The sequence below is a fragment of the Colius striatus genome, chromosome 14 (assembly GCF_028858725.1).
Source record: "Colius striatus isolate bColStr4 chromosome 14, bColStr4.1.hap1, whole genome shotgun sequence".
Taxonomy (NCBI): domain Eukaryota; kingdom Metazoa; phylum Chordata; class Aves; order Coliiformes; family Coliidae; genus Colius; species Colius striatus.
The window spans coordinates 9,621,662-9,644,501 of record NC_084772.1 but is presented as its reverse complement, the minus strand read 5'-3'; the positions used below and the strand labels follow the sequence as shown (position 1 = coordinate 9,644,501).

General features: G+C 40.2%; 1 protein-coding gene across 3 annotated transcripts in view; it reads right to left on the bottom strand.

The window, feature by feature from the left end:
* MYLK3 (myosin light chain kinase 3) overlaps positions 1 to 22,185 on the bottom strand; it is a 32,252-nt gene extending 10,067 nt beyond the window's left edge. Inside the window, exons 1-5 of one of the 3 annotated variants that reach the window (XM_062007725.1) lie at positions 22,051 to 22,185; positions 7,219 to 7,309; positions 5,611 to 6,043; positions 2,628 to 3,187; positions 836 to 941 (exon numbers count right to left, since the gene is read on the bottom strand). In XM_062007725.1, the coding sequence (XP_061863709.1) occupies positions 836 to 941; positions 2,628 to 3,187; positions 5,611 to 6,043; positions 7,219 to 7,309; positions 22,051 to 22,143 (1,283 nt within the window). In that variant the 5' untranslated portion in view covers positions 22,144 to 22,185. Of the gene's footprint in view, positions 1 to 835; positions 942 to 2,627; positions 3,188 to 5,610; positions 6,044 to 7,218; positions 7,310 to 8,307; positions 8,470 to 10,766; positions 11,307 to 22,050 lie in introns of those variants that run through there. The other 2 variants (XM_062007724.1, XM_062007726.1) reach the window with 2 other exon arrangements.
* Positions 22,186 to 22,840: the final 655 nt, after the last annotated feature.

Genomic DNA, 22,840 nt, shown 5'->3' with positions numbered 1-22,840 from the left:
TCCTTCAGTGATGCTTTAGTGGGTATATTAACAAGGATATTTCTGTCCTGATCTCGTAACTTTTTAAATGACTCTAAGACCAGTAACAGTAGCCACTCCACAGACTGCATTTCCTGCAAGTTGCAAATTCTCTCCCATGTCACCCAGATACATCAGTGCCTCTTTGTATTATTTCTAAACACCATCTTCTCTGCTATTGCATCATATTGCTTATACTTATTAAGCCATATTTGTATTTGGATCAAACGGTAAATCAAAATTGCTTGTCTGATAAGTAAGGATACAAGAATACAAAGACTGGAGCAGCTGCAGACTTCCTGTGAGTGAGAACTAAACATAAGGTCAAAACAATTATAACTTCCCCCTTAGTTTTTGTTAATGTGCCGTTCAGCACGGAAGAAAGATTTTGGAAGCTGCCTGACCTAATGAGGTTTGCTGACTTCAAATGCTCCAAATGTATCTGCCTGAAGGGTACAGGTTTTTCTCATGACACCAGCTGTGGCCAGGATTATTGTAACAAATGCAAAAAAACAGTCATGCAAGATCCCAGACATACATCTGAAAATGGAACTGGGGCAGGAACCAGTCATCCAAAGGACACCCCACACACAAACACCCCAAAATAAACAGGAGGTTGATAGAATGATCCCAGTAACTACTACAGGCCAAAAGGTCTCAAGGATGAACCTACTTATTCTGGCTGCAGTGAGCTCGTACGTCTCTCATTCACACACACCTTGGGGCCTTCTGAAGATAATAGCTCTAGCTCTCCAGCTATTTTCATTTCTCCATGCCTTAGCTACCAACAGCACTAGCTAAGGACACGGATACTTACCCCCCCAGTATTTCGTGACGACACACCGAGTAGCACGTTGTCACCTCTGTTTGCTTGACACTCACTATGCGATGTTCAAAAGGAGCTGGAGGAGAAGGGCTGTCATCTAAAGAGGAGACAGGCTGGTCATTGAAATGTTTCTGCACACATTATTGCACTTAATGTCACCTCCCTCACACCAATTATTTCATTCTACTTGTTCACTAAATGTAACAAGAAGACTCAGCTGCCTTCTGTGCTCCCAGGAGCCACAGCTCCACCAAACCATGATCCTGTGCTACTGCCACTTCAGCATCACTGCTCCTGAAGGGATGAACACATGTTTTCCAGTCAGGCACTGCTGATGCAGCCCCCAGTGCTTCTGGCTTTGGGGCTCTAAGGGAGATGCACCAGGAGCCAACACAAAGGTAGAGGCAGATCAGCCTCCAACTGCTGCCAACGAGCCTCTAATGCAAACACTGGGATTTCAGTGTGAAGTGCATCGTCTTCTCTCACATCTTTTCTCTTTGCTTCACGCTCCTCACCACACCATCACTTTTTTCCTATTGGAATTCAGACAGCATTGAAATATTTGGATAACATTAAGCATGTAATTCCTTCACTTTAGAGCATTGCATTTGCACATAGCTGTAAGAAGGGAAGTGCTAAAAATATCCAAAGTCTCTCTGTTACTGCAAGTGGGAGACTTTTATTGCCAACACTCTTTTACAGACGAGAAATAAAGGCCCAGACTGAGATTAGGATTTCACCTTCTGAATCTCAACCTGTTCTTTTTTTTAAAAAAAAAACTACTGTAAATCCACTGGACACCTTTAGAAGACCAACATCTTAGGTTATGCTTTCACAGAAGTGGTCACCTTAAAAAAATACCCAGAAGCTTGATAAAATATACTTGATCTTCTTTTAATTGTTGTATGTCAGCTCAAAGACTAGCACAAGTATACAGCACTGAAACGATGACAGTTATTGGTAAAATTAGGACAAACTTCTAGCAGCAAGATTTTTGCAGACAATGTCCAATTAAAGGGGAAAATATTAGTATTACATCTATGAAGTTTAGTCAGGTTAATGGAAAGTTTAATCAGTTCACCATGACACACTTAAATCCAAATTTTTCAAGGGCAGAGATTCCACAAACCCACTTTTGTTGAAGCCCATTCAAAGCAATTTTATGTTAATCTTCAGGTGTCTTGGGCTGCCATTTAACATGTGTTCAGCTCATCTCCAGCCACTGCTGAGAAAGCTAGATCCATGTATGTACATTCTAGGATGTACACATCTTTATGCCACTAGGAGACGGTACTCCCTGAAGCAATGGGATCCAGCATCCACACAATAACCAAGAACAGATCTATGGCCAGTCACGCAGCAAACATCACAGCAAGATACTCCTCCTGCAGTATTTTCCTGCTCTCTGGATCTCCACTCCACAGCTGTCAAAGCACACCTGGTTTGCACACCCTATTTTTAAGGATAAGTACTTAATGTAAAGTAAGTAGATTTTTTCCAAATTACTGTTACTTCTGGTCACACAAATACTTCAACCAATTTTATTTTAAAGAAACATTTTTCCCAAAACACACTTTAAAAGGAAAGTTACTATAAAAATAATTTGTACAGATGTTAATTCACTTGTAATTTATGTAGTCAAAGATACTCATTACAAAATGCTCTTCACCTGTAAGACACAGGTGGTCTCCTGAGCACTGTTCTAGCTATTATTGTATATACAACGCATGAGCAGCACAAAATCTTCAACATAAAAGTTTCTGAGAGAAACTGAACAACTTACCAATGATCATTTCATCCTGTATAGGAAGCTCTTTGCAAGCTTCTGAAGACTTACTCTTCTCTGGTGACTTTCCTGTACACTGATGTCCAGCATTTTCACTTCCCCCTGAAGACACAGACTCGGATTCTCTCCTCTCAGAATCGGTATCTGTTGGGGATTCTTTTGCTTTTGCCGTTTCTTGATGGATTTTCACTTCTACTACAACATCCTTTGTAGGCTCATTTTCAGAGGTATTCTCTGAGGTTGCAGGCTTGCATTTTAATTCTGCTTTCTCTTCAGCCTTTTCATCTGGTTTGGGCTTGCTCAGTAATGGCTGCTGCTTCCCCATCTGAGGTGCAAGTTCATTTTGCTTACTGTCCCCTTTCAGTTCTTGATTAGGCTCAGTGCTGGTGCTTTTAGGACTCTGTTGAAGTTTTAATTTGTCAGGCAGCTGTTCAACTTCTTCCACTGCTGCTGGTGTGGAGGATGGGGATTTTACTTTGGGACTTTTACCTCTGTGACCTTCCTTGGTCACTTCAATCTTTTCTTTCTTTTCAGTCATGTGTACATTGATGGATATCCTGCAGACCAAACAGTTAACATTTTATGCAGATGACTAGCCTTGCTTTTGTAACTTTGTGGGGTAAGAAAAACTTGTAAGCTTCTGAAACCACAGATTTCTACAGTATCAAAGAAATCTGACTGTACCAATCCTCTTAGGAAATACAACACTCAAGGAAGAACATCAAAAAGCGTGCTGATACTTTTTCTATGTCCTTACATGTGTATACACCTGTCTTCTGCTGAACACTAAATGTCTCACACTGCAAAGCATTAATCCCAGATTTGAAATCTTAGCCACTTCTTTGCAGCTATTACAATTGGTCTAATAAAATGCCACTCATTTAGGCAGAGAGAGGGGTAGTGATTGCTTTCACAAATTACAGGCCAATTATCTCAATGGCTGACTGCTCTTTTGGGTCTGCAAATCCAGAGGTTTGCATCCATCCCAGCCCTCTTCCATCTGGCTGACTTGCACACTCAAACACCTGCATCTGTGTCTTCTGATGGGATAGCATTTTTTCCACAGCTTAAAAATGTAACTTTCAGAAACCCTCTCATGTTGTCTGAAAAGAATATGGGTTAAGCTGATTCTATATGTTCTTCAAATCCACCACTTGTGCTGGGCTATGAATCTAAACTGCAGCAGAGCTATCAGAGTAGCTAAACACAACTCTGAGCAAACACTTCCACTGCTATCTAGACAAGCCTGAACTCCACAGGACTCTTGGGCATTTCTCCAAGCAGGGGAACACAGTGTTCTTTTGACACTTCTGTGTGGGCTTACAGACTTCATTAAAAGTTGCATTCATTTTAAGGCGGCATTTATGACTCTCATGTGACTTCACACATAAAAACATATAATAGGTACCCTGTGCAGAGAGGCTGCAGCTTCCCCTGGGGTTTACTCTGGGCTCTGCCTACTAGTTATTGGTCAGCCTCCCTCCTCCCCAGACCAAAGTCTTTGAGGCTCAGACACCTCTCTGTCCAAACCAACCAGCTGCCTCAGAAGCTGCTGCCTATCTCCAAGTCACCATGATCAACTAGTTCTAACTTCTAAAGGGAAATATAAGGCTCTTCCTCCACTGCCTCACAAACACCTTGAGCCATCCTCAAAGTACAGTAGAGGCAGAGCCTGCAAGGCAGCTCAGCAGGCAGCCGAGACCGAACTGCTTGCACCCTACAGCTCACCAGCCAGAGCCTAAAACACACAGTGGAAACATAGGGAGATCCCTCTGTTTTCAGCGTTATTACAGCAATTAGTCTAGAGGTAACAATGTCTATAAATTGTACATAGTGTTTGAAAAGAGGCCACAGTAGTGAAAGCTTCAACTTTCTCCTGCCACTTCCTCACACTAAGCCTCTGGGAGAAAAATATCCCCGTGTGCCTGTTTTCCCGACAGGCCCTTTCCCTCGTGAAGCCTACGTGCTGACATCAGCACAACTTCCATTCCTTTTGGTGATTCTTTGGTCATTAAGTTTTTTCTTCTTAAAGAGTCCTGCAATCCCCGTTGACACTTACTCACTGCACAGGAAAATTTCAGTGTCCACTCTATATTCACAAGTGTCACTATAAATTCAAAGATTCCACAATAAAGTGTATATACAGTAAAGTCGTGTGAGTCTGTCTATCACATATAAACATATGTGATATAAACATATACATACATATAAACAATTTCACATCCACCATCCCAGGCAGAGAAGCCACGGCAGTTCAAAAATTGCCACAGAATTTCTCTCTGTCAGGGTTTGGCTGGCAGAGAGGTTTTGGTTGTGGCTTTTTGTTAGGGTTTATTTTTGTGTTGGGGGGGGGGCAGTATTTAAAGAAATGGAATTAAAATAAAATCCTAAATAAATGATCAAAAGAAAATGGATTATGAAAGACATGTTTAAAGCCCTTATGTGAGGAAAAGATTAGGCTAATAGAGATTAATAAATGAACTATCTGGTCACATCATTAGCTGACCAAGGCATTAAAAAACCCCCAAACAAACCACAAAAACAGTGGGGACAGCAAAAGGAAATAAGTTGATTGTTTTTGTTATATACTAATAAGCGTCTCAAATTCCTTTTACCCCCACAGTCATGGAAACAGAGGAGCTAAAAAGGAGTTATTGGTTTATAAATGCCCAACTATTTAAGCTATACTAGGGCTGTCACCTTTCTATCTCCAATAGACAGAAAGCCTGATCATATAAAAGGCCTTCCACATTTCCAGCCTTCTTACTCTATGGTTTCACAGACATTTACACAGGACCCTTGTTGCTTTGAGGTTTTTGCTTTAAACATTTGTAAGGTCTTGCCACTCCTATCCTAGCATGGCTGTTCCTCATGCCTCATGCAGCAGGTGCCTCCTTTATTGACCTGGCTTTCTTTTTTTTCCATTCTAACACATGAAATGATTTCAGATCACACAGAACGCTACCAACAAAGCCGTTACCTGGTATGTGTCACTTCACACCCTGTGTCAGATATAGCCCGGGATGTGGAGGGCACAGCTTCCTGGGCTGCCACACTTGATGATGGAGGTTTGTTTTCATTCTTTTTGAGTTTCTGATGAACAAGCTGCCTGTGGCACTCATCTAGGCATGGGGCTCCGTCCATATCGTGTGCTTTAGCAGGAACATTTTGGTTGGCTACGTGATCTTGATTTACAAAGGGAAGACCGTTGTGTTGATTCAAAGCTTTGACATCAATGTCCTTTTGCTGTTGACAGCTCTTAGAGCTGTGTGTTTTGCCAGCACCTTCTATTACTTGCTGCTGTGCTGTCCTCTCTTTAACTTGGGGTTTGGAGTCAGCTTTGTGGGCACTGGAAGCATTTGCCTTCTCACATGCTCCCTTCTTTTCATCCAGCTTTTTCCCACTTTTGGTCTCTGATGAAAATAAACCATTAATAAACTCTCCTTGACAAAACAGCAAAACAGATAGCAAATAAAGTAAATCTCCATTCAAAATATTCTATGTAGTTATGTACGTTTCAAAAGGTAGGAAGAAAGCCCCTGAAAGATTTAAAATCCTTACACCAGCAGGCTTGAGACAGTTAGTGCTCATGGCTCAGTCAGAGGTTTAACTGCCTGCTGGCTTTCCAGTCATCTTACAGTTTGAACTTGTTTCCACAAAGCAAACAAAAAAGCCTGCAAGGCTCAGGCTCACTGCATCTAAAAATCTGAAATCACTCTGTGTGCAACTATAATGGGTAGCTCAGGCACTGCAGATCCATCCCGGATCTTCCTGAGCCTTCATCATCTTCTCATGACAGAAGCTGTGAATATTAACCATAGAAATTCTAGGGTAACTTCTTTCAGGATTCAGCATGCACAGGTCACTGGCAATCAAGGTTAGTTCATAACCCTGCATATCTTTTCAGTCACAATTGTGATCATCTGCTTTATTTTTGTCACATCCTGAATGATGAAGCTAAATGATTGCCCATCATTTAAAGGGTTCACTGACAATTCATGAAGTCAACAGCCTGACAGGGCCTGCTCAACATCATGTTCACCCCTCTTGCAACTGCACAAGTATTAATAATGGATGCAACAGGGCAATGCCCTGATAGTTGCATCCTAAATAGGAACCTAGCCCTGACATGGCAATGAAACTTGGTGATCCCAAACAGATATTCCCAATGTCAACATGTCCCTCTTCCAGCAAGGGGGAGGAAAGGGGACTGGTTCAGATGTGTTAAGCGAAAAGAATTTGTTAGGTTTGCTATGTGATCCTGCCACTATCTTTGTGGTATCTCCAAACAAGTACTGCTCTCTTAACTCATCTCACTTTAATTCCAAAGCAAAAAAAACCTGTGCAGCCAAAACAAGGTGCTGCTTTTAGATTCTCTATCTTCCAAAACTTTGTGGTGTTTGATCCGGGGAACAGATCATCTTGTGGGGGAGGTGAGAACAACTCTATTTTCCCAGTACTGGTACACAAAGTTACTCAGTTACATTTGAGTAATTCAGGTAGTGGGAAATAGCAGGGTATTAATTTCCAGTTTGTCTGATCCACATTCTAGAGTCAAAGCTTGTAGCATGCCTGGAGTGATACATACCTTCCAGAGGCTTCTTGCTTTCAGTTTGGGTTCCTCTGTTGCTAAGCACATGCTTAGGTTTTGCACCACTCTCCTCGGGCTTATCTTTGGCCTAAAAGTGATGGGGGAACACAGTAACAGTTATGGCCAAGAGTGTTTATTTCCCTCTATAGGCTTCTCCAACTACATAAGTATTTGGACTCAGTAAAATGGACAGTAACACCTCTGATCTTCTGAATTTTTAGTTTCTGCTATGATTGCTCCCTTCTTCCAACCTCCCCACTGTTGCAGACAGGCATACTTCTAAAACAAGTTAACACAGAATAATACATTAACTTACTGTTTTCCAAAATTTAGACTGTCAGAGATTTTGCCTCCTGTCATTTTTACTCATATTGATTAACAACCATCACACGTGAAACATAAGGGAAACATTAGAGAGTGAAATGAATGATAGTGTTATTTCTGTTTCTTTTTTGCTGGTGACAAAAATAAGGAATGTCTCTGAAGATACTGTTAATACATTTGTTTCAAGGCATCTAAAGATTCACAGTTTGAGCTATGATAGAGGTGATACCAAAAACAAGCCTCTGTCTAGCTTTATGGTAACGCATGTGTATGTACTTGACAATCCAAGCCACCTTTGGCATGGTTCAAAACAGACTTTTTGTCTTTAGAGGCAGAATTTTACTTTTAAGCAAATTTCTTCCTCCAGTTCAGAAAGCCCAGACGAGGGATATTTTGTACTAGAGCCACTGAACACACAGCAATACATTTGAAATAAAATTAACACTAAATAACCAATATTTTGCAAAAAGCATTACACAAAAATAGACAAAAGCATAGTGTATTATTTGGTTGGCACATAGTTAAAATCTAGTGACGAGCAACCTCCTAACCTTATCTGCACAAGCAAATAAGCAACATTTTAAATATTTCTGCAGATAACTGTGATTACAAGATTACTGCAAATCAGTCTCTTCATCTATTAGTAAAAGCAATTAAGGATTTAAAGCTCCAACCATAACAGATTCCACAGCAGAACTCTCCCACTCCCCCCTTCCCAAAACCTAAAAGACATAAAGATGAAAACCAGTAAGAAATAATTACCATTTTTATTACAGCTCTAAGCAAAGCTGCAACAATGACCAGAGGGAACATTATTCTTGCAAAATCCTACGTGGGAAGGAAGCTTGGGATAAGTGACAGATGAATGCTGGTGGGGTTTGTCGTCTGTTTGGTTTTTAAGAAGAAGTTACAGGTTTGGACCCTATGAAGCTTTTATAATTTGACTCCAACACCGCAAAACTTCCTCCATAAGCATTCCCATGGCATCCCTGGAATGCTGTCATACCATCAACAAACAGCTTCACCCAGAAATGAAAACATGACCTCCCCACTCCCACCCCCATACCGAGTAACCTTGCACTAAGGCAGCTCTGTGATAAGGGCCATGCTGTTACAAAACAGCAAAGGTTGGAAAACAGAAACAAGCAGGTAACAAGCTCTTTTTATGTGCAACTCGTGTGCAATTGTGGAGCTCTTTGGGCATAACTATGCTGCTATCACAAAATAGGCTGCAAAAACTAGACCAAAGTTAACACATGGCTCAGCAGAAGCTAATTTGGTTTTCAACTCATCCGTGCTTTGCTCCACGTTACCCCAGCTAGGTAACGTACATATGCTACCTCACTAACTCAACCCTAGTTCAAATATCACTCAGAAGCTTGTAATCAAAGTATAGTCATATCTTAAAGTCTTAAAACTGACCTTATGCTCCAATTTCAAAAAGTGTTTGTGACTAGAAAAGAAAAAACCACAAAGCAATGATGGTCATATTGCAAAACTGGAGTGAGCCGTAAGACTCTGCTTGCTCAATACTGCCTGTTCTCACCTAACTACCTAACCATCATGGCAGTGGTTGGGGCCTGGGACACAGACCTCCAACCCCGTCCTAGTCCATCAGTTCACCACCAGCCAGTCATTTCACCTGTCAAGTCTCCTATCCATACAACTCAGATGAAGTTCTCTCCTCCTTCATTCTCCTCTTCTGCACATACCAAAGAGGAGGCAGTGCATAGGAGCTAGCTGACAACTCATTCCAACAGTATGCTAGAAGTCCATGTGAAACATTCTTCCAGTATCTCTCACATCACTTCCCTTTATTTACATCCCTCCTTACTGCTTTTCACTTAGAAACTGACAATATGGAAATAAAATTAGTTTATCATCTTTGTACTCATCTTCACTTGGCCAATAACAAGCTGTCCGCTGTCAGTTCAGTTAAAGGTATAAATCCTGTCAAGGACTCTATCTGTCTACAGGCATTTTGCACTGACTCCACTAACAATGCAGCTTTAATCAAAGCATATCAAATTTGCCCATTTCTCCAACAATCTGTAGAACTGAACTTGCAACTGCAAGCAAGGACGAGCTTCATCTCTCTCCAGAATTCAGAGTGATACGTAACGTATGATTTGTTGTTCTCAATGCTAATGGAAACTCTTTATACCTCTGTCTCCCAGCAGTCTAGCTCACTTGTCAGCCTCTGGTACTTTCAAAGGGAGACCGGGAGAACCCTTAAAAAGCCTGAAAAGGTATGCTAGCATCCAGCAGTGCCCTGCTTTTGTGAAAGTTTAAGTGTACTTTCCACCAGAATATTTTACAGTTTGATGAAAGGTATTTGGATTAAGATGCAAACAGATTTTTGCATTTCTGCTAAGTTCTCCCCCCTGTAATCACATGTCTACATACAATGAGACTCTTGGAATGAACAAACCTATTCCAGCTCTTGCTGATTTCCTTACTTCTTCCCCACTGTGAATACAAACCATAGAGAAAACTCAAAACTCATGTTAGTTAAAACCATTCCAGATGCCTGTAGTTTTAAAAACATGGTTAATCAATTCCAAAGCACCATATGAACTATGTACTGGTCTTACTTGTTCGTCTCTCACTGTCCTCAATAAGTAAGAAATGCTTAGGAACTGATGTCTAGGAACTTGCAAACACAAGAACTATTTGATTTGAGGAGTGAACAATGTCCATGGAGTTGGTAAAGTCACAGTTTTATCATAAAGACCCAGCTAAAGACAACTCAAATGTCTAAGGACATAAAAATCTGCTCAGTGATATGACCATAAGTCAGCACAAGTTTTAGGAACTGATGTTGTGTTCAGAATTCATGACCAATTGAGAAAATAGAAGCTCCTTCCAACAGAAAATGCTTCTAGTATGTTACTCATACTTTTCACTAGGGCCTCAATTCAATCACTAATTTGCTGATCTTTGAGCTCTCATAGAAGCTGAATTTCCCTTTACAATAGCAACCTACTCCTCACAGTTGCTACAGAATTGCCTGGCACAATCCCCAGACTTGTGTGCAGAGCATGTTTTGAGCCGTGGTCTCTGTCTTAAGAGCCTTGCAATTCAAAGGTCATAGCAGTCACCTGTAACAGCAATATTGAAAAGAAAATCTGGCTTTTATGTCATGCAAGAAGCCAGCAGGGTTGCGTAAAGCCCTGCTATGTCATAAAGAAAAATATGAAGAACAGTAAACCAAAACCAACCTCGAGGATTTCCAGCAGACTCCCCTTCTTCCAGGGCACAATGCCTTTGAGAATAAAATCCACTACTTTAGAATTTTTTAATACTTCTCCCACAAATGTAACAACTTTATCCAGTGTATCAACCCTTTTCTCTATCTTTGCCAGCCTCTCCTTATGCTTTGAGGCATCTAGCTGGGCAGCTTTCATCAATTTCAACACTTCTGACAATATGCTCTGGATATCAGCCTGGTGAATACCGTCCGATAGCGTTAGGCCTTGTTTCAGTGCGTCTGTCTCATCAGGAGCTGCTCGGGATACTGTTGGCTTGTTAATGCCTTTTTCTACATCATCAATGCCTTTGTTAACTTGCTGCAGTTTGCCTGTCAGATCTTCTTGGAAATGCAACAGTTTATCCATCTTTTCATTCAAGAGATTCAGTTTTTTGTCCATCATACTTAAATTGTTCACTTTTGTAGGCGGTAACTTTGTCAAGGCATTTCCCTCTGCAAGGTCCAAGCTACTCGCAGACATTCTGTCCATACAGAAGGATGTCAGATAGACTAGGTTGGCTTTTCATTAATTACAAATTAGAAAATGAGGGTCTGAAATTTCGTCTTCTTTAGTTATTCCTATACCAGACAACCTCACTTATTGGAGGCACCAGAGCGTATCATGAGATAGCTACTGCACAAAAGATTTATTCCTGTGTTATCTGTTTCTTACTGCATGCTTTCAATGCTGCAGGTCATCTGGCACCAGACTCTATTTTCTTGGGCCTCCTTGACGTCACAAAACCATTTAAAATTCTTTCTCGAGTGGCTGTTGATAGGCAAGCATTTTAACAATTGCCAATGCCAATGCAGACCTCTGGAGGGAAGACTGGTTTTATGAGCAGTTTTAGTTGTGTGATAATGAAAGGAACTTGCCAGAGCATTTCTTTTCATTAACTAGGAAAAATATAAAAGTAAATCGAGTGGCCTTGTGCTAGGGCTCGAAAGAATTCAACGTTGTAGCACAGATGCAGAGCACCCAGCATAGATACAGAGTGTGCTCTTTAGGCTGCCTGCAACTTGAATTTAAAAATAGAGTACAATGACAAGGATCTGAAATACGTATCTAGCACCAGCATGTCTTTGTCAACTGAAACTTCTAAAATTAAATCTTTCTCCCAGGCTACAAAAGTGAACCAAGCAAAAATCTCTTCATGAAGGCACGACACAATTAATCCAACTATTAGCAACAAAATTATTGAATCATAGATCTTATCTAAAAGATTTGTTACTGACTTCACATCTGAATTAGCATGTCTACTGTGAAAAGTTACATTAGTCCCTAAAGAACAGAAAGGTAGTCGCTTTATACTTGCACAGTTCCCACTGCCACAGTTCTGAAGGCTTTAGATACACTAATGAATAGATCTTTACAATAAAACACAGAGTGAGAGTCAATCCTCTTTCCCAGAGAAGGAACTGCAGCATCAAAAGACAAAGCAGCTGGTCCCCTACCAGACATGACATGTGTCAAATGACTGCATCTAGTTCTCCCAGGTCCCTTTTCACTGCTCTATGTATGTAGAGCACGGAGGGGAAAGCAGTGGAGAAATCCTGCTGCTGCAGGAGTCCTGGTGCACTGCAACAATGGAACCACATCAAAGCCATGGGCTTTTGAATATCCATCCCCCCTTTGCCTCAGACCTCTTCACCATTTTTTGGAAGGGGCATATGGGAAGTATCATAGAATAGTAGAGGTTGGAAGGGGCCTTTAGAGATCATCTAGTCCAACCTCCCTGCAGAAGCAGGTAATTCTTGAAATTAATTTGCTGTATGAGATTGGACATTCTAGAAATTAAAATCATTCCTCTATACACCACAGAAAATTACCCTTTAGACAAGATGCTGAGTCCTTCCCACTCCTGTAAGACAAGGGTTTTTACATTTACAAGAAAAAAAAATTTTGTTACATTTACTAAGGCAACTAAATAATTACAGCCAACCTGGTGATTCTGTGACATTTATTGGCTAATAACTGTCTTTACAAAAGATATAAAAGGCTTAAAGACTTGGATTGTTCATTACTTTCATGGGAAATTTCAAAGAACAAGCAACAACTTGAGAAGACGACTTGGCTTGTGAAAGCTGATGTGAGTTGGCATTTCATGCCACATCACTTCTCCTGATCAGAAAAGTATTTTCTAGTCACTGATATTTTCACAGTGATCCAGGTCAGTATGGCATAAGTTTGATGATATCCCATATAATCTTAAATCAATAATCAAACATACAATGCAGTAAAATACACAGCTCTACCTTGAAAATATGACACATACAATAAAAGCTTTGCAACTACATGACTGCATTTAAAGCAGCAAAGTTTTCAGCTAAATGCCTTTAAGTAATTATTTCTTTCAAGCCTATAAACGTACCTTATGACAAATAATCAAACCTGCCAACATTTTTACTAAACCAAGAGTAGCAGCTGAATGTTTTCCTCTTACAGACAAAAAGAAAAAGGTAGAGTCATTAGATTGTTATATTTAAAGCCAGACAACCTGCAGTAAATATTTCAATAAGGAAACCCAGCCATGGAAAGTCATCTGTGGTTGCATACTTAGAACTCAAGTTGCCTCCACCAGTGTGCTATTACAGGCACAGCACGTACGGTCGTGAAACAATGTGAGTACAACAAAAGTGCACAACTGGCCTCTGTGTCTGTCTGTGGGCAAACAAGAGTCTTTTGAGATCTTGGCCACGCTCTTAGTTATTGAACAACTGAGAGCATAAAAGCATTAGTCCTGCCCCATTGTTATGTACTAGTGGTATTAGTCATATAACGGATTATTTAATTCTCCTTATGTACAATGGACTCCGATGGTAAATGCTGTGTAAACTTTTTTTAAAAGATACTTAAAAAAAGGAAACCTCTAAATTATATTAGTTTACACAGGCAGATTTGTCTGATAGCAACTCAAAGGGCACAAGCCATCCTTTCCTCCTCTGGATTCTATGTGTACTGCATATTCCAGATACGTGGAACAGATTTCACCACCCAATACCTACTCAAACAGTGCACTGAGATGTGCAAGATAACGCACTATGGAGATTCTCACTACATGCAACAAATATTCCTTGCTGCTGCTGCCTGAGGTGCACACAGGCAAGATAGAGCCAAAACTGCCTCCTACTCAGATACAGATATTTGACTAACTACACCATTTACATTATACTATGCATCCATAAGCAACTGCAAACTATGGGTGAGGTGCAGGATAGAGAAGGAAACCTCATTTGGACCATAATGAAAAATTTTAAACACCTGTCACAAAGTTGTTTGGGTTTTTTCCTTTAATTTCCTCCTTCTTTCTCTCCCCTCTTGAACAGCAAACACACTAAAAGAAAAAACGGCTCCAATGGATCTGATTGTTTTGTCTTCAGGATGACAACGTGTCCAAATGCTGACAAAAGATCTTCTACTCTTTTTGCTATGAAATACAATAGAAGGTAATTATTGTTCAGAACATTGATTTAGTGCTCAATGTTTGCATCTTGCTGGAGCAGCCTGAGGAGAGCATTCAGGTACATGGGCAGTCTCAAGCCTTCAACACTTAGCAAAAAAACAAGGGAAAAATCCTGAACTGCCTGACTCCATATTACAGATCATAGTATTCCCACTCTTAGACATCACAAAAAAGCACAGTTATCTTAACAAATGCAACAGCCCATTAAACTCATTTTCTCTTTATGAGGAGCTATTTTGCACTTACACAGTGCAACACATTGCTTCATTTTCAATACACCCCAAATTATATCTGAAGAACTTGAAGTGTTATATCTACAACAAACACCAGTGAATCTTGCAGTGAATGTAGCCTGCAGAGCTGTGTTCAGCCACTCTGTGTTGTCACTGGCAAAACAAACCGGTGGTCCAAAAAACTCCATCGTAGTTTGGATGTAACTGGAATAAGATTTTTGATGATAAGAGGTTTCCTGTGGATTTCTGCTTTTCTTCCAGGTAACAAAAAACGAGCACTCTCATCTGGAGTGTGCAGGCAACTGCTTCAATTCCACTAAAAGCTGAACCTAAATTAATTTCTCTGGTATCTTTAAAATCAAAAGTTTCAGTAGCACCACAGAAACAGAACACAAATGTTGGAGAACCTGAACTACAAGTGACCTTGAACTGATGACCCCAAAGAGATTTCTATTCTCAAGGGGGCAATGAGAGTTTATTCCTCTTTGGCTCCAATCCCACACTCAGTTGTGAGGGAGATATGTCAGAAAACAAGAGAAAAAAATCACATTAAACACAGAGAATCTATGATATATAGTTCAGTTATGATCCCTCCTTACCAGCTGTGACCCAAAAGAAGGGAAAAAACAGCAAGATGGGGTAAACAGAAAATAAAAAGGAAAAACACCCCAAACCTAGAACATGTACTGAAGTGACAGCAGAGGCTTATGTCCCAAACAAGAAATGTCACAGAGGTTAAAACCAGCTGCTCAAACAGATCATCTCATTAGATTATTGCATCGCTTCCAACAACACAGTAAAACTGGAGATGGCTGAAAATATGTAGATAATTGAAAAAATAACCTTTTATATTGCCTAAATAAAGCCAAAGCTTAAACTTGGGGCTTTGGGAGAACAGAGTTCTAAGGAGACAAACTCACTGTGGTAAAATATCAGGAGCTTACAAAAAGAAAAAAAACCAAACAGCAGATAAGATCAAAACCATGTATCTGCATCTGCAAAACAATTCTGAGGCAAAAAATGCTAATAAATATATTTCACGTATTTAGAAACCAGTCATCCACTATTTCAAGTTTCACTGGAAATCTACGTAATGTACATGTAGTTGCTGCAGCTCATTAAACTTCATGTCTTCCCCCCAGCACATTAAAGGGTAACTGAACTTTCTTAGGGTATCTAAACTTTTGAAAAATTAAGCCCTAAACCAGGGAGTATTTTCTCATGAACAGCATGCTTTCTAGACACAAGAGGTGATAAATCATAGCCACAGAGCAATGGTGCAGCAACAGAACAATACTCATGGCAAGTGGCAAGCACTGAAGTGGGCATTGACTCCAATTTAGAGCAGTATTTTTAATTTAGTTAATTAATGTAGGCAAGATATGCCATATAGTCTGGATAAAACTTTCTAGCCCAATAGTTGAGTTTCCTGCTGAGATCAGATCATATTAGGATCTGGCCCACAACTGCTTTAGAATGCCAAGAGCCTGACATTTAACACATTATTCATGTTGGCTGTTTCTTGAAACCCACCTGCGTACTAAAAGGGTCTGTAAAGCACTATCCATCTCCCCAAGTGACCCTGGTGTGGTGCACTTCAATGTTGCCTCACAACAGCACATTACTGCAGTATCAGATCACTATATACACTTTTCCTATATATTTAATGACAGAAAACTGCAAACACAGTAGGTTATGAAACACTCTCTTCCAAGTCCTGACTTCTTCCCTCCCTTCTATTTTACTCTTTTTCAAACAACTGAATGTAAGGATAATGCTCACAGGCAGTGGCACAGCTAAGGATGGGTTACTGTATCTGAGATCGTGTGTAGCTTTGTAATGCATCTCTGTGAAGCAGCTGGCAGCAGACGGTTGAACAGATCCGTTATGACATTTCATTTACATCAAAGTGATGAGATTTCCAGATAACACTGTTTACTATTTGCACACAAGGTTTAATAAGAACCTTTAAGTCCTCGCTCCAGGTTCCCTTGCCTCTCAGGAGGCCAAGAGAGCACCTGTTCCTCATCCACGTTCACTCACTTGACCTCAGAGCTTATTTTCAACACCAAACCTGTTACCCACAGAAACACATTAAGAAGCTGTCTTGTTACTTTGAGTTTTCATTCTTTCAATTTGGTTTTAACCCAAACAGATACTAAACTATTTTACCAACTTGGACCAGAAGAGTGGCAATCAGTAATGTTTACTGGTGTGATGGTAAGGATTCACCCTTCCACTCCTCCAACACAGAGCTCTCTGGAAACAGAGAAGACATGTTAGCTCATTCTGCTTTCACTGAATTTCAGTGATTTGATATCTCATGCAGTCAGTTTCTTGTAAAGCCTGCTGATTTGAAAGGTCATCCATAAAAGCTACCCTTGGATTCAAGAAGCCTCTCATTTACAAAATGCTTTCTCACTACTCCTGGGAGCTCAGCACAGAGTCCTAAGGCATCTTTTAGACCTGCCAACAACTCCTGTGTTTACATAGTGGTTTGATCAGGTGCAAGTAATTGTAAGTTAGTAGAGATCTGTCATAATGTGGAACAGTAGCCTTGCCTGTGCAGTAATGCCAATAGGAACAAAATCAATAAAAGCAAATTCTTGTCACTGAAGTGATGAGATAGACCTCTCTCTAAATATATAGGGAACAGATCTGTTGCCTAAGAAAGCGTTATTTCTAGAGTAAAGTTTTTAGAAAAGAAACTCTCACATAATCCAGAGTTCACTACAAAACACATTGAAACCAACACAATCATTCTTGCCGAGTTGAAATTTGAAAAATCAAATCCCTCAGAAAAGTCTCTGCTTTGCCAGCAACACACTTTTGTTTGAGAAAATTAAAATCATGAAATTGTACTGTGCTTTGTGTTGTCTTCTGTTCCCTTCCTACTTTGGAGTCTCAGTTATTGATTATTTTTTTCTTTCCCTCACGTTTCCATTTGACAGTTGTTGTGCAACTAATCCCAAGCACTGTGCTCAGTGTCCCTTGCTAATAGCAGTCTTTACAGGAACCTCATAATAAGGGGATGTTAGTTTTTTTTAAGTAAGAACACTCTTTGACATTGCTATTCGCCACTAGTAACCAGAACACCAGGATAAGGAAATTCTAGATCAAGCAAATAGTCATCTGTCCTCTAATAAAGTCTGTTATGTGCTATATTCACCTGCTGACTTAGATCTGACATTTTGCTTTGACGTCATTCACAATCACAGGAATAACTGCATCAGTTCAGGCTTAGACTCCATACAAACTCTGCTTTGAAAAGGACTCAAAGAGCTTGTGTACAAAAGCTGGCGTTTTTGCAAACTCCTCAGTAACCAAATACCCACAGATGAGCCACTTGCACTCCTTTAGGTGAATGTTTAAACATCTGGCAAAAAAACCCCAGTAAATGCTGCATCCATTTCAGATATGCAAAAGACATCCAGCCAAATTTATAATGGTTTTCCTTAAGTTTGAAGAAAGATGCAGGAAACAAACAGAAGACTGTCATCTACAGAAAAGCCTGTCTAAAAGAAAATTATACTGCATGCTGTTGGAATTGCAGAAAGCAGCTAACAGGCATCAAAGTTTCTAGAGCAAGGAATGAGAAGGCAGTTTTTAAAGTTAATCTCTGTGAAGCAGGGTGTGAATTAAAAGCCTTGAGTTAGAGTCTCAGTGGTATGGCTAAGCACAATGATCCATTTCTCCATCTGAAGTCAGTATCTCAGTACAAATATCTAGCAAAACCAGAAAACCAAGTTTGCCAGTTCCTAAAGAGGTGCTGAGAATTAACCAGGACCCTGAAGCTGAAGCTTCCCATGCGGGGCATCTAGGGGACTTCAGCTGAAACTGGGAACAAAACATCCATAACAGAGCTATTTGTAGAAAAAGGGCATTTCTTTCTAGTCTTACCTAGCCCCATACAATAACAGTGAACATGCAGTGACACTGCTGGAAGGAATCAGGTCTTTGAGAAGAGGCCATTCTGGACAGCACACATCTGAAGTCATAGACATGCAGGAATAAATTGAGTGAGCCAGAAAGCACATGAACTTCTCAAGCCTGAACACTAAAGCAAGGATACAAATGAGAGTGAAAGATGAACCACAAATACAGAAGACAACAGCAGAAGGACCTTGTTAGCTCCTGCTATCAATTCAGCCATGGGAGAAGGTGAAAACAAACCTGTTTTGTAATGTCAGAGACTATATATAGTTTACTAGTGTAGTTTCTGGCATATGGAGTGTCTGAAAGGATACTCAATAGAATATATTTAGACTGCAACCACTAGACACTGGTGCAAAATTTAAATTGCAGCATATCACACCTTTCTCTCGAGCTCCCACAAAGCCTGGGAAGATGGTGTTAACAACTGAGATGCTCAGAACTAAAAATGCCAGTCCTTCAGAAGTGCTTACTACTTCCATTGATTTTTTTTTTGTCCAGTATACCTGCCTTTCTGCCAACTCTCTACAGCAGTCTGCACATGGCCTGCCAAGACTCTGGACTCAGGTATGGTAGCTGGGCCTCTGCAGTACACAGATCTGCCAAGGATTCCAGACCTGGTCTGCTGAGCAGAGGAGTGACTCCCCGGATAAACAGGAGCCTGAACTGCAGGTGTCAAGATCTGCTCTCAGTGAGGCCTATCCCAGCAGCTCAGGGAACAAAACAAAGGTAATTGAGCAGTGCAAGACATTAAAAAACAAAAACAGAAAGGTCAAGATGTGAACCAAGAGTACCTGAATTCTAAATAACCCTACACAGGACTCCTAGAAGAGGTGAGTCTGAGTAGCAAACTCAGCAACATGTTACCCAAACAAGAAGAGAGTGGAAGGCACACCCCATATCATAAACAAGAGTGAAAAGAGCATCAAGATTAGCTTATGGGAAAGACTAGGTGACTTCAGATATCTCGTGAAGTGGATCTTTCCTACAATAAGAGTCAGCTCCAGCAAGCCAGCAGAAGCATGAGTGCAGCACCACCGAGGTTAAAAGGACTAATGCAGCTGAACACCAAAGCAGTTCAGCTCATGAGCAGGAAAAGCATGAAGGAAATATCAGCAACTTGGTCTTCAGGCATCTGTTAAAACATTCCTATCACTACCTCTCCTAACAAGAGTCAAATTAATTTTTGAAACATAAATGCCTCATCTTATTGCTTGAGTGTGAGTTACATCCTCCACTGTACATCTGAGCAATAACACAAACTCCAAGCAATCCATAAACACACTCAGGCCACTGTTTACAGAGCTGCTTAGTGTTATGAGTCCTTCCATAACACCAGGATCAGCTGAGCCAGTCACTTACTTGAGCATGAGCAGGCAGATCATCAAGTATTATGCCAGAAAGACTATGGTCAACAAACATACAAACAGCAGGTTCCACACAGCAACCACTGAAATCAGAAGTGTACACACACTGATCAGCTCCTGGAACAGGCTCAAAGCCAAGTTATAGGCTGCCATTCTACATAGGAAAAGAGAGCTCTCACTAGGGTTAGTATTAAACTTACAGATTAGAGCAGCTCTCACCAACTACAGCACAAACTGCTCACATGGTCCGAAACACTATTTATTCTTATATGCTTCTCTGTTGGTCATATCCTCCATCCTTCCCTTTAGAATGTTCCAGGATTTTGAGTGCTAGTTTTTGAACAAAACAAAGAATAATTTTCCATGAGTTTGATGAAGAGGCTGGAGTGATGTGATCCAATGCAAGACATCCAAAACAAAGTTATTTTTGATTCTTAGCTCACTGAAAACTAGGAAAGACAATAAATCAAACTGAATCTAAGATAACTTTTACCTGTGTTTGCAGAAGAGAAGTACCATTAACACTAGTTTTACAGAAAGGGAAATTAAAGCAATGAATACAGAATAATTACTCAGTCACCCAAGAGGTCAATTAGAGAAACAAGATACTTTGAATCTCATTATAGCCTTCATATTATTGCAAAATACTAACTCTGATTTGCAGAGACAAGCCACAGCATGCCACAGACTGCAGTACTGTTGTTTTTCCCCAAGACACAACTAGTCCAAAAGAAACCTGGATCATTTGCTTTGATGGTTCTAAAGCCAGCTTCTGTAATCCTTCCTGAAATATCTTTCATTTGCGTTCTTATGGCAATAGGCAAAAGAAAGCTGTGTGTATTTCAGACTGCTTATTAACAAAAAGCTGAACATCAACAATTTAAACACATCATTATCTGTTCAACATGAAAAACAGTTGAGTAGTATATTCAACTTAAGAGACCAAAATGTTCTCCTGCTATGGTGCCATAAGCAAACAATAAATCATGTGGCCACAGGGGCATGAAACATATCTAAATCTTCTATGCCATTTTGTTTCCCATGTAATAAATGATAATCCGCCCCCAAAATCTTATTGTACTCTTGGCTATATTTAATCCACTACATGACATTACATTAGAAGAATTTAAGGCTTTGGAACAATATCCTACTTGTGGATACTAGTAGAAATTTTGATGTTCAACTGGTCCAGAATTTAGTTTATTACTGTTGATTTAGTTTGTTTCTTCCACTGGTTCTTTAAAGAAAGCCCATTAGAGTGATTGTTGGACAAAATACATGAGGAAATCCTTTCTTTCACATTTTGAAAGAGAACAGAACCCACAAAATCTGATCAGATCTGATTGCATTGATTAAAATGCAATTCCCACAACTTTTTTTTATTACTTGAACATTATTATATGTACATGGTGTTCCTTTTAAGGTTGCTTAAGTCCTTTTTCTGCTTCTCTCTGGATGGTAGTGGTCTTCTCAGCAACTCAAAAAGTAGGCAAATGTAAACAAACAGAAGAAAACAGAAATAACATTCCCTTAGATCTCCTGCCACTGTAACAACTGAACCTGAACTCCACAGTGTGGTTTGATGACTAGCTTACAGTAGTAGAAAAGCAGATTCCTATTGTCTCTGCACCTCTCTCCTCTTGCAGGGTTTGTGGTCCGTTGATGGGCTGGTGAAACTTTCAGAGGCAGACTGTCTTTCACTTTGTTTCCTCAGACCCTTTGCACAATGGTCTTCTGATCTCTAAACCTTTAAGTACTACCACAGAGCACACATTTGAGGTATTGAGTGCCTGCTGCTCAAGCTGATTGCACTGCTTTTACCACAGGTTGAATAAGCTCATGTAGAATTTAACTCCTCATTAAATCATCTCAGTGTGAGCCTGCCTGACAGATTCATTGCCTTAAAGCTCTTGGACATATGGCAGCTAAAGCAAAAAGCTATAACAACTAACCTTTGCATAATTTGAATGGCATTCCAGAATCCAATGCTACAAATACACCACTTAGATTAAAATGTCAATGTGCCAAGGCTCTCACACAAAATAAGTTTCTTTACAAAGGCAAAGCCTGCACTCATCATTCCAGAAACACCTACTTGAAATCGGCAGGTGTTTTGCAAGCCAACAAACTGCACAACCTGGCCAAGAACATCCAACGCATACAGCACTTCACAAAAGGCACAGAAACCAATACTGCGCCAGCTAGAAAGCTTGTAATTTCAAACTAGGCTTACAATAAAATACTAAGGAGTCTCTTACCGTAAATCTCTTGATGTAATCAGAAACACAAAACCCTCCCATGCTCAAACGCAGGGATCTGTGCAGAGAAGATTCTTGATATAATGTTCCCATCTCGTTTGGCTTGTATGGTGGTCACACAGGTAGCCTGCAGCCTTTTACTGAATAAAGCTGCAGAGCCTCCCTGGATCTTGCTAGAATTCTGCTCGTGTGATAAACCAGGCATTTAATCTTATCTAACACTACACCAGGCATTTCAATCATTTCACTTCCTTATCAGCAGCACCAAGTTCTATCCCTAATCCAGCAGCTCACTTCCTGAACTACTGATAACAGCTACTGTAAGGCACAGAAACAACTGAAGATGACAGCCAGATCTCTTGAGTCAGTAAAGAATCCCTTCGTGGCATTTCTCTGTTTCTCAGCTTATTTTGCCCAATTTAACTTCACTTTAGTTGTAACTTAAGAACAGCGTGTTTGTTTCAGGCAAACAGTGACGCGACTGCAATTTGTTTGACTGCTCTTCTATTTTTCAGTGGCACTGATTTCTGCTGCAGCTTATTTGCCTTAACACAACGTGATCGTTATACATGAGGGCTTTTTTTTTTTTCATTTTCTTAAGCATAGGAACAGAGGAAATTAAAGAATAGACAATAAAAGGACAGCTATTTATTCTCTATCAGAATTCATGTGCCTTCAAGCACTGTTTCTACAGTCTAATGCTACGCATGCAGAGCCATTGACTTCAGTCTGTAAAGCAAAATGTTTTACCACGAGAAGAGTGCACATGCACTCTCCCCTAAAATAATCA